This window comes from Nipponia nippon, unplaced genomic scaffold (assembly GCF_047370975.1).
Source record: "Nipponia nippon isolate SJK-2023a ecotype South Korea unplaced genomic scaffold, ASM4737097v1 scaffold_1, whole genome shotgun sequence".
NCBI lineage: Eukaryota > Metazoa > Chordata > Aves > Pelecaniformes > Threskiornithidae > Nipponia > Nipponia nippon.
Genome location: NW_028262290.1, coordinates 14,409,949 through 14,422,479, shown reverse-complemented (window position 1 = coordinate 14,422,479; position 12,531 = coordinate 14,409,949). Strand labels below are relative to the sequence as shown.

Sequence of the window (12,531 nt, the reverse complement as noted above, 5' to 3'; positions counted from 1 at the left end):
AAAAGTATTGTGTGTATCTACAGTACAGTTTTCAAAATCATAAATTAAATGGAAGGATTTGGACTGGGGTACTTAAATAAGAAAACCCAAACTCTTAAAGAAAACTGCTAGATCCCCATAGACTTTATTCTAGGAGAGCAGTATTTATTGTGTTCTGTGCTGTGTTCCCTTGTGAATTGCTTCCTACAGATCATAAAGTTTCAAAAACTACCTGGGTTGTGATGTTTGGTGTTGAATTGGGATATTGTGCTGATACACTGCTTCTCACCTCCATCGTTGGAGAGGCCAGTTGGTAGCTTTATGTATGTTTGCTGTTGGCAAAGATCAACAAATTATTGGCAAATATTATTATTGGCAAATAATAGGGGATCTCTTGAGCTGGCCACCTCTCCCTGTATTAGCGAATACTTTGAAACTACCTTATAAAAATATAATTGCACAGGACTAGTCAGTTGTCTGAACAACTGCCTCGTTGGGGAAACAGCAGTAATAATGGTGGCAGATACAGCAGTGTATCAATTATTCTGTGTCCTTTCTTTAACAGCTTGAGGAATTTTTTGTGCTGGAAACACTAGCTGTTGCGCATTGTGTGTGCACCGTGTTGCTAGTACGCGGAGAGAGTGGGGTGAAGGAGCTCAGTTCAGGGGATCTAAAAATGCCTTTTTCTAAAGACAAGGCATTCTGTAAAATTAAATACAATTCTTGGGTAAGGCTGTATCCTCTCAGTTTATTAACAACTCTTTCTCCTTTTGAATGAATTACTTTTAAATCCTGTTCAGAAAACACCACACAGGTGGTGGCAAAGAAAGAATTGATCAAGTGTATGAGATGTTCTTAAGTTGCTTTCAAGAACTGGAGTTATCGAAATCGTTTGTTTTCTCATGTATTTTCCCAGGTGATTGAATGGGTTTTGGAGAAGACTGGCAAGTAGAGGTACTAACTGGATGCTGGTCGCTCCTTCCTAGAAACTGCGGGGAGCGAGCGCTTCTGACTGTAAGAAAAGCGTTATAGTGCCTAACGCACGCACGCACATATCTGCACACCAGAAGGACTCTGGGCGGTTAATTGTATAGACACAATTCTCAAGCACAGTAGCATGTTTTGTAACTTTTTATACTGAAAGTTTTAATTTTTTAAAAAATGCAAATGAAAAAAGGTTTTATTTTATATGCATATTTATTATGTTTCATTGATAAAAGGAATATAGCTTGACTTGGTTTGGTGAAGCTTTGTATGTTTTTCAACCTGTATATTTATTTTTTTTATGTGAATAAAAAACCCACCAGATTTAGTTTTAATAACAAAACTACTTTGTTTTACCTTTTTGTGTGAAGACTTCTGTTCTATTTATTACTACTTGCTGTCGTATAAACAGGTGTTTACAGCATCAGCCGTTGACATTTTATGGAACAATTAAGAACAGTTCCTATTCTGCAGGTGAAAGCAAACATAATTAGAATTTGAGTCACAATGATCTCTATGTTGTAGTATAAGAAAAAAACCAAATAATGTCTTTTGAAACTTGATGCAAGGTCCCATTAAAGAAAGGATCATTGTTTTACAAGCTGAATTTCCGGTATAATTTCATGTGCGCTCGGTGTAACACTCCTTCAGAAACAATTCATAACAGAGTTCTGAGATTTCTTTTCATGGGGGAGGAGAAAATCAAAGTGATAGCAGTGATGATGATTGTGAGAGCTGTGAAAGAGCTGGCATGCTACGGTGAAATGTACTGGGAAGAAGAATTTCTACCTGAGGTGCAAGCACAGTAAAATCCTAAATTCGGCTTTGGTTTGCTTAAGTCTCAGGTACGTACCTGGCTTGTACTAGTGAATTATTCAAGTTAGTATTGTGTTGAGATGAGGAGTTCCTACCAAAGCAAGTATGTTTTACAGCTTTCAGCGTAAGGATTTGCTGTTCATCATATAAGCTAACGTGATTGAAATTGATAGAGATGCAGTGTTATTGTTTGCTATTTTCTCCTGGAAGAAAAATGGATTAAGCAACATTAATATGAACGAAATTTAATATTATGAAAAAGTAATTGAACTAATCCATGTGTAGGTTAGACTTAACACTGTAAAATCTACGCATTCTCTACAGAGCCGTCCTGATTTTGTGATGTTATTCTTTGCTTAATTCTATTTCGTGTAAAGCCAAGCCCTAAGGAGGTTTTTCGTGTCTAACAGGATCTTGCCTTTACCTCTTCTGTTCCTTTGTTCCAAGGTGTACTGTTCTCCTGAACTCTACAAGACCTTTTACATGTGGGGGTGTGCTTGGTTTAACTGCCCTCTGAGCGGCAGTAGGAAGGCTACCTAGCTGTTTTACTGTGACAATAGCCTCTAGTGAGTAGCACGTGCGTCTTAGCCCAGGAGAAACACAGCGACTTAGGAGTGGGATTACATTTGTCTGCAAAATACCACACATCCATAGCATCCAGGTTTTACTGATTGGATGAAATAGAAATGCAACGAAGGTAGATATTTAAATAATTATTTAATAAGTGCATGCACAAAATTGCTCCGATGTATTAATTATTGAGTATGGCTCACATTTCTTTGCATTCAAGACAGAAAACAAGAAATTAATCAAGACGTTAATCTTCCTTAACATCTAATATTGAATAAAGAAAGTCTCTACTTCCAAATAGAGAGAGGAAAGCTGTAAGTTATCATCTGGTATCTTCAGCCTGAATGCTGATACTTTTGTCCAAATAATGAAGCAAGCCACTGCAAGTTGTATTTCCAACTTAATTTGGGGGGCTTTTATATACTTGTAATTACAAAAGCTGTGCAGTTAATAAATTATGCATAAGTTGATAAGCAAAAGTACAGAAACTTTACATTTCATAAAATACTTGAGGGTAGGTGCCATGAGCAAAGAAAATCCCTTTCGGGAAAGTAATTGATACTCTTTAACTGGCTTTCTTGATGAAAAATTAGCTGCATGTATCTGTAGAAGGGCTTCTATAAAAAGGTGCTTTTTAAAATTATTTTTTATTATTTTCTCATTCCTCCCTCACCTCTCTATGGCGTCCATAGTGAGCCCTGGATTTAGATGCTAACTCTCTTACTTCAAGTAGAACCCAATGGTTATTGTTTTAATTAATTCTGTAGACCCAAAGGCTGGCCTGAAATAAGCAGCAGGAAAGCAGCTACGGAAACATAAGCATTTTTTGATGTATTGTTTGTCTGCGTGATTCCCGGTGCTGAACTAATACACTGCTGCCCCTGCCTCATTTGCTCTTTGTTATTATGTTGGGGTTTTTTAGGGTAAGTGATAGCTAGTGTGTTATCATGGCTTAGTAACACCACGCCCCATTTGAGCTGTGGTGACTGCCCTTGTCCATGCTTTTAACCCACAAAAAAGCATGCAAAATAATTTGACCTGGTCTACCGTAACAGCGCTAAACCAAATTATCTTATATCTGTCGTGGTTCAAAAACCCCACGCTGCGAGTTCCCACGGCTCAGCTAACATGGTGTGACTTAGGTGATGCAGAACGTAGCATCGCCCTTTGCCGCTGAACTTCCAATTATTTCCTTGTTTGCAGCTGCTGAACCCAAAATCCAGTCTGCCCTGTGCATGCTTTGGGTGCTTGCTGTCACGTTTCTGCAAGTCAGGATAGAAGTCACATTCACCAACACCCATTTATGGTTTACCCATAACCCGTCTGATGTGCTTAGACAAGATTGGGGTAAGACAACACTGATGTGGTTGCGATTACTTGGTGATACGATTACTTCTAATATTACAGCAATTGCGTGATGAGTATCGCTGGGCTACCACAGAACTGAACTTGGGTACAAATGCTTTTCCAGATTCACAAACTTGCTTTTCCCAGTTCACAGGTCTCCCTTGGGATTTGTTTTCTAATGCCTCTAATTATTTACACAAGCACCGAGACTCTGATGAAGGAAACAAACTGAAAAGCTAATCCTGTGTGGACAAAGTAGCTGGTGTGTTCACAAGAGGTTGTAACCTTGGTTACTTAAATATTTAATGTTCTTCCCCTCATGCTTTTAAACTGAACTTTTGCCCTGGTTAATCTAGGGGTTCGCTTATATCAGGCAGGCTGAGTTTCTCAAAATTTTGCTACTATATTATTAATATCTGCTCTTTAAAATCAGAGTCACCACAGAATTCAAAAGTGTCCATTTTAGATACAATTCCCAATTACTTTATAGTAATAGTATATACAGTAAGAGGGGGTGTGTGTATATATATATAGTAATATATAATATGTCCTATAGTAATAGTGTATATGTATATAGTAAAGAGCCCCATTAAACAGCTAGTTATAAACCTGCCAGTTTGACTCTTACGAAAAGTAAGATAAATTTCAAATCAGTGAAGGTATAACAACCTGGAGGACATCATTTATTTAGGCTCTGATTCTGCATCCACGGGAACCAAGGAAGCTCCAATTAACGTTTAAACACGGGTAAGAGGGCATTGAGGAGTCTTGCAGATGGAAATCAGATCAACCTCTGCTTCGAAGCAGCTGTGCTCCCGAACGCGAAGAGCTCGATAGAGCGTGATCCCCTCTCCTGTGGGAAGAAGGAATACTTACCTTCTGCAGAAAGAAAACACTTGTTTTCATTATTTGGAAAAGACCGATTCTAATGATGTTCACGGTAGCGATTTACTTGGTAGTGCATAAAGAGTTGTGTTCTGATTATAAAGTACCTTGAGATGCCAGTTCCACTTAAAGAGCAAGACTCTTAGGAAACACCCGCATGCTTCCCTGAACGCAATCAGATCAGCTTTATTTTCTTTTTTTTAACAAACATTAGATCACATTTTTCCAGTAACAGATATGTTCCAATATGTATCCAAGTCTTTGTAACGGTGAAGCTGCTATACAAACTTTCTGATCCGACCGTTCCGTTTACCGTCAGTATTTTGTGAAAAGATTGAACCCTTCTGAGGGTTTCCCCGAGGCTGGTCTGCCATACCTCGGGCCAGACTGAAAGAACAGCCTTAAATTCCCCCAGTTAGCTTTTCTGTTTGGGCCACTAAGGCAAGAATTAAAGTAGAAGGGAAGAAAGCCATCTTTTTTTCCATAACGGTTTGAAAGATAAGCAAGGCACGTGTGGGCCTCACTCCTTCAATGCGGAAACAGAAGTTTCTGCTCTTTTTCTTTTTGATGACTTCTGTGACCGCCCGGTTAAGTACAAGCAACAGAAAAAGCACGGTAACTTCAGCAGGTGGGTCCGCCCGGCCTGCCCCAGGCCGGCCCTGTCGCCTTCCCGTACATGCCAGCAGCAAAAAAAAAAAATGCCGTGTACTTATGCTGGCAGCCGCAGCGCCGCTGTCCCGTAACACCGAGCTTACTTAATAGAAAGCCCCAGTGCGCCACTGACAGTCCATTATTACTTTTTTTTTTATTTTAAATTTTTAGAAGTCGTTCCATCAATGCGATGAATAGTTCTCGCAAGTAACTGAATCCTTAACAGAATGACTGAGGCTGAAAATGTGTTTTTCCCCAGCCCAAGTCTAAAGGACAGCCTTCCAAACAGCTTCTTTGGGTACAAAGTAAGCTCACCTCACAAAAATCCAATAAATGACTTTATTAAATATATTCTTTTCCTCTAAAATATAAATATTCACTGTACTCTTATAAATGTGGAGTAGGTCCATATTTCATTTGTCTAGCCCATCCAAATATGAATCAGTCCAAAATCTGAAAATGAAGAAATAGCATCTGTAATTATCATTATTTTTTCTATAAATATATATAATATGAATTTTCTTTGCAAACCGTTTAGTTATTCACTTATACTTCATATAGTACTGAGCACCTTAGATTACATATTGTGTCATTTGATTGTTGGTACTAATATAAGAATTTGTAATATTTACAATGCGCATACATAGAATCATAGAATCACAGAATTGTTTAGGTTGGAAAAGACCTTTAAGATCATCGAGCCCAACCGATAACCTAGCACTGCCAAGTCCACCACTAAACCATGACCTAAGCACCACAGCTCCGTGTTAGGTGTAACATTCCAGGGATCTGTAAGTGTTAAAGGAATACAGAAATAGTGCAGTATCATTTACGTATGGATTTAAGCTGCCTCACAGCATGCAAGTTTTCACTTTAACTCTCGGGAACTTTTACAGGAGCCTGCGTCCAAATTTTTATGTGATACTTTGGCACAGCAACAACAATGATGTCCTGAATCGCTTTTTAAAATCTTCACACAGCGGTTTACTTGACGACGTGATGCTCAGAGACCCAGCCCCCCAGCGTACCGACTGCTCTCAGCTTCTCCGAAGATCTTCTAGAAGCTTCTGAGCCAAAGGAGACCCAAGTCACCGCCACGGAAAGTTACGTGACCGGCAGCGGTCGTGAAGTGAGAAATGTCCGTGTGGCAATCATTGCTAAGTTACGGAACGTGTTGTCTCCCACCTTGTGGATTTACACAAGGAATTAATTTTTAAATGCAAGTACCATGCCAGTAAAAACCAAGTTCGCAGCTAGGTGAATCCCCTCCCAGGCTCGCTTTTGTCTGGCGAGGTGCTGGGAGCGGGGCTGCTCTTCCCAATGGCGATTTAGCTGCTGTTCTTCAATGATTATTTTCTGTGTTTGTGAATTCAGCCCATCATCTTCTTAATTTTTTAATTAGTTTTGATGATTAAGATACCTATGGAAACCACCATGAACTAATTCCTATGCTGTGAATAAGCAACATGACTTATGCTTAACGCTCAACCAAACTGTGTTTTTAATTTTCCTCTTTGCCAGCCAAGTGATGCTAAGTTGATGTGCTTTCTCAAGAGTAACAGAAGTGGTGTAATATGACAAGTGAACTTCCACAAACTTTGGATTTATTACTTCCCAGACAGTTCCTGTCCTTCAAAGTGTGAATTTAGGGCAAAACTCTAAAAGCAAACAAAACCCCACCCCTATATGAAGCAGTTCTGTTACAAAGTAAGAGCCACATAAATGTCGTCCCTGTTCTGCTTCTCTCTGTTCTCCCCCAACCACATGAAGCCAATTTAGCAGTTCCAGGTGCAAGCCGTGTGTGTCATTTCTGATGGTGAAGGTCAGCGTTCCTGCCGGCTGCCTGCTTTGTGCCCAACCTAACCGTGAACAAGGCCGAAACTCAGGGATTCGCACGTTTCGAGTTAAAACAGCAAGCTGCGGTGCGAAACAGAACTAGTAGTTATGGGTAGCAAGGTGAATGTCTTATGTTTCAGCAGAAGGAATAAATGTGGACTTGCCAAGTCCTGCTCGTAGGAGCAGCTCCTTCCATATTAAGGCTTTTCTGGCACTGCAGCTCCTGTTCCTGCCCCGGTGCGGTTCCTCACTGTTGTGGAGCTGCTTGAATAACTTTTCTAATCTAATCTAGAAAACTCAAAAAAAAAAAAAAAAAAATCAAGTCTTTCTCTTTCCTCTCATTTGTTCTTCTCTCAAGACCACCCAACCAGCCTCGGCAGAGCTGAGGGGGTGACTCAGTTGGGGTAGGAGGACAGGAAGGTCAGCATGGCTTTCGGCTGGAGAACTCTGCTGGGGAAACGGGCTGGCAGAAGCTTCGGTCGCGCGTCAACATGGATTCAGGTAAGGTGAGGACGCTCCTACCTACACCCCGCTGACAGCTGGCTCTCCATACCTCACTACAGCTAGTCTTGCTTTGGGTCCGTCACTAGGAATGTACGCAGGATGTCTTTATCATTTAATTTGAAAGTGCCTCTCGGCAGGGACCCCCCAGCTGCTCGCTGACCACCGCTGTATTGCTTTAGAGCATCCTACTCAAAGGCGCATGTTTGCAATACTCTGGGCATTCAAGCAACAGGTTCTGACAGCGCTCCAAAAGAAAAATCTTCTGTAAGTGGTGCACAGGTTAGAGCAGAAAAAATGTTTTACTTTTGGGTGGTGGGACAATCTTGTTTGGAGAACTTCTACTCAACCAACCTTGAGCTTGCATCGCAACCAACCCCCTCTCTTGTCTGCTTAGCCCTTTACTTATTCTATATAAACAAGTACATTGAAATAGGCACAATTTATGATTCTGAAACATTTACACGTATGGTACTACATGCTTTTACTGTCTCACATGGGATTTTGAAATCCCATTATTTACAATGTAAGCCACTGTTTTACTTGTCATGCCACCTCTTTAGCTGATCAAAATGAAACCTGGGCCTTGGAAGATTGCAGAAATGACCAAGGCCCGGCCACTGAACCCCCGGCTGGTGTATGCTGCTAGCTGTACGGGTTGCTGCTGTTGACTGTATTCGGATTAGCACGGTCGCTCCATCTTTCTTTGAAGAAACAGATGTGTCCCACTTATGCCACCAAGCCAAGTCTTGTAATCTTTGCTGACAGGAAGGAATGAATGATGAACACAATTGGTTTTGGACAGGAATGAAGGTCCAGTTGCTGTAAGTACAGAAAGAAATCAAGTTGAGAATGATTAGATTAGATTACAGCTCAAATAAGCAATCATTTACAGAGTACTTGATTAACTGCTGCCTGGTATTTTCAACAGGCTTCTATTAATAACAACCCTTTATTACAACATGTTGTCTTTCCTTTGCATACAGCTGCAAATATTTAGGTTACTAAAAGTAAGTAATAAGCATCTTGAGAGCAGATGAGAGCCTGGTGCCTCTGGGCTTGCATCCACCTGGGTAAGCAGCTGAAAACAGAGTCAGATGCTGCAAGCAGTCTTCCAAGAGTTTCAACCCCTCCATCTTTTCAGGCTCTGTTTTTGACCAGGGATGGTGGTGGGACTGCTGTGTCCAACACCCAGTGCATCTGCCGGTGGTCACAGCTGAAGCCAGGATACTGCATCTGCAGCTGATGCTGCATGGTTGCTCCTCTGTTCCCGCAGCCGGCAGTGAGACTGAACTGAGATTTTTTTTTTTTCTGTAGTTTCGGTTCAGATGATCCCACCACGTGCTTGCTAAGGATGACAGACTTGTCAGTGGGGACGGCAGGTTCAGCTCTAGGTTCACATCAAAACAAACCAGATTTGCCATTCCACCAGTCATGCATCAACTTTATTGAGAGCTAGTAACAAATTCCCTCCTGAAAGCCTGACAATAAGCAGTTCGCCGAGTATATGTTATCAAAGGTGACGTGAAAAATTAAGCACCCAACGTGCCCAGGAACTGCTGAAAAATTTGACAGGAAAGACCATGTTCTCATGCATAATTTATGGTATCTAAACTGCCTGTAGGAATAAGCACCTTATTTTTAGGCATTGTGACAGCTAACTTAGAGGCCTAAGCAGACAGTTTGCACTACAGCTGTAGTCTTCAATTTTCTTCATCAAGTAGATGTTCAAAAATGTCTAAAGACATAGCTTGTTGTGATAACATAAAGTCCCTATGTGTACACTGGAATTAACAATATCTCATTCTCAAGTTCTTCCACCTGCAATCAATTAAAAAGTGAAATGGATACATATAAAAATTCCAACACCTGGCTATTTAGAGATACCATTTGTTCTTAAATGTAAGAAATCTTTCATCCCTCTTTGCATGGTTTTAGCATTTTGTCTCTCTTTTTAGTTTATCTCCTTCTAAAGCCACATTGTCATGCTGTACTAGAAAGCACGGCGTCTAAATACTGGTACTGGAACCTGGTACTGGCCAGCTGTCATTAGAATAGAACAGAACAGAACTGAATAGACTATTTCAGTTGGAAGGGACCTACAACGATCATCTAGTCCAACTTCCATTAGTGCTTCTCCACCCCCACAGCCTGAAGGACCACCGAAGAGATGGTAACATGAGGGATCTCTGCTAAACGCAGTACTTACAATTTCTCCGTCCTTTCCTCCAAAGTCTAAATAAAGCATCCTTATCCCATCATCTGAGGACATTTTCAGTTTTTCGTAGGGATATTGTGCAATTGTCTTAGAGAAGGCACCATCTTGCGGTTCAGTTGTAAGAGAGAATCCATGTTCGTAATGGATGGTCAAACGGCACTCCTGGCTTTTATATGTGCAAGCTGAAGAAGGAAACAAAATTTAGCCTGTAATGTTCTTAAAGGCAACAAATTCCATTTGGCTGCAGATATCTGTGTTTTACATTCGAGCTCAACACTGTCTCGCAGAAACTACCCTTTCCTCAAACTGGGCTAATCATGCTCTAACTGTAAACCTGCAGATCTGGAAAAACAACGTAAATCTTTCTGTTGTGCAAGGTCCAAGCAAGGTCTGTTAACTCTGGTGTAAACACACAGACTAAAATTGTGCTTGGCAGCAGCAGTACTGATGTCAGTCCTTTCAGTTATTCGCTGCGTTCTTCATGTTGCAGCGTACATCTACGTGCTGCCCAAAAACAATCTACTGAAGGTTAAGGCGGCTCAGGCTGACATTTCCTCCTTCCAAACCTCGACAAAGTCACAACGACTCTTCTTCTTACGTCTGACAGACATAGCCAAAATCAATAAACGCGGCACACAACACATGAAGCTGTAAAGGGTTTCCCTAAAGTTTTTTGACAAAGATGAAGACGCTCCTGAGTCCTCATTAGTGTCGTGGTAATTGAAAAAGGGCCCGGATAATCGTATATAATAGCTACTGCAGCAGAAAGTCTGCATCTTCCCCTCAGCTTGGAAACATAGGCCATGATCCAAATTAAAAAATGAATAGTTTAGGTGTTCACATCCCAAATGCTCTTTTCCACCACTTTCCTGTGAACAAGTCTGCCAAGAAGGGTCCTTGGCACTGGGATAAAAGCACCGCGATAAAAGAAGGGGCTGATGCCCTCCTGCTTTTGAAAAGAAAGGGATCCATGGCACTGGGCTGAGATGGCGTGCCCTCGAGGTGGTTCCCACTGAACACTCGGGTTGGTTTCCATGTCAGAGGCCCTCGCAAAGCCACCTGAGCCTCCCGCGAGGCACGGGGACTGGCAGCCTACGGGCAGGCGTCCCCGTGCTCAGCAGCACGGGGCTGTGCCTGACGGCTTCACGAAATCAGAGCTGCCCTTCGTCATGGAGTGGATTTGTGCTTTGGCTCTTGCTCTCACATTTTTAGGCAATGAGTGGAGATAACGTTCAACTTTAACAGCCTTGGCAACTGGACAACTAGTGGGGGAAGGACTCCCAGATTCTGGGGGTGCTCAAGGGAAAGACACAGCCTGAGAGCTCCAGAGCTAGCAGCTACCTGGCCAAACGGGACATCACTCCAGAGCACCTGCAGCCGATTCCTTTTATTCCAGTCGATTTTGCATGTACAGAAGGGCCGAGAAGCGACCCCCTGATGTTCAGGGAGGGAAATGACTAGCAACCAAAATGTGGCTATTGGACTGGTTTATATTTTTTTACTCTTCTCAGGTGTGCAGAGCTGGGTGAACAGATGACCAGTTCACGCTTCTGAATGTGCCGGTCCTCCTCTGCCCCCTCCCTCTGCAGGAGAAACTCCCACATGGCTGTCAGGAGTCTCCTGAATCTCAGAAAAATGCTCTTTTCTGTGGGTTTCTGGACAAACCTCTGACGATCACTCCTCCACGACACGCAGCCCTATATGGCTGACTACAGACTTGTGTCTGAAACAACACACCGAAAACAAGACCAAAAGTCAGAACGACAGTGACTGTGTCACTGGCCACGGGCACCACACCAGCTGGGACTGGCTCAGAAACCAAGGGGACAATATTTTAAATACATAGAACCCTAAATATGCACATTTTTTAAAATGAATCACCTCTAGCAGAAGGAGCTTGAACTACCCCCGTGTGTCACGAGGAGGCGTGGAGATGCGGCGCCGCAGGTGTTACTCACATGTGGTGATTTCCGTGATGAGCTCTGCAGAATTGTGGCAGCCCTGCACTACGCTCCTCGTCCACAGTGAGAGGTCTCGGCTAGTCTCCGTCCTGAACAGATGGGTTTCAATCCCTTGCCTTGTACCGGTACGGGTTGCGAAAGACAAATCCACCCCTGACTGCGGTGAGCCTTTTCCTGGTCCAGAATGGACCAACCTGCAATCGGATTTGAAAAAATGTCAGGGAATTATAACTGCGCCAAAATCGCCCTCGAGCACAGCTCTGCTCTGTACGTTCCTAAATGCATGTGGTTGGGAGCACGAGAACTCACATCTCCTCTGTAGTTGAGCCTAAAGTGACTCCTGGTGACGCGCAGGAGAGTGAAGGTTGAAAGCAGTGAGTACTGAAGCAGCTGGACATGCAGGTGATGAAGGGCATGTCCCAGAGGGCCCTAAATTCCTAATGAACAGTAGAAAACACCCCTTCGGATAAGGAATCGAGAAAAATCACCAACTGGTCCGTGGTGATGGGGTTTGGTGGACAGATACAAGTGCTCGCTCAGATGAGGCAGCTGAATCCAGCTTTCACTGTCAGGCTGCAGTTGCCATAAAGCTTAAATATCTGCAGACAAATTCAACAGTAAATGCTGTTGGATAAAAAGTAAGAAGTTCTGTGAAATACGCAGATGCCCAAGTACTGTCTTGTGCATACTTTACCCATAAGGAACCTGAAAAACGCAAAATGCTGCAGCTATTTGTAATCTGAAATTCTCTCACATTTTGCAGCAATTAACATTTTTTTGCCT

The 12,531-nt window shown here is 42.3% G+C and overlaps 2 protein-coding genes across 3 annotated transcripts in view; one reads left to right on the top strand and one right to left on the bottom strand.

The window, feature by feature from the left end:
* Window positions 1-1,570, top strand: part of MTBP (MDM2 binding protein) — a 29,832-nt gene extending 28,262 nt beyond the window's left edge. For both annotated transcript variants that reach the window (XM_087746965.1, XM_087746961.1), the window contains exon 22: window positions 896-1,570. In XM_087746965.1, the coding sequence (XP_087603091.1) occupies window positions 896-931 (36 nt within the window). In that variant the 3' untranslated portion in view covers window positions 932-1,570. The remainder of the gene's footprint in view (window positions 1-895) is intronic.
* Window positions 1,571-4,742: 3,172 nt separating this feature from the next.
* The window catches only part of SNTB1 (syntrophin beta 1), a 117,476-nt gene continuing 109,687 nt past the window's right edge, over window positions 4,743-12,531 (bottom strand). Inside the window, exons 5-7 of the mRNA XM_009471101.2 lie at window positions 11,746-11,942; window positions 9,779-9,969; window positions 4,743-8,391 (exon numbers count right to left, since the gene is read on the bottom strand). Of these exons, the coding sequence (XP_009469376.2) occupies window positions 8,299-8,391; window positions 9,779-9,969; window positions 11,746-11,942 (481 nt within the window). The 3' untranslated portion in view covers window positions 4,743-8,298. The remainder of the gene's footprint in view (window positions 8,392-9,778; window positions 9,970-11,745; window positions 11,943-12,531) is intronic.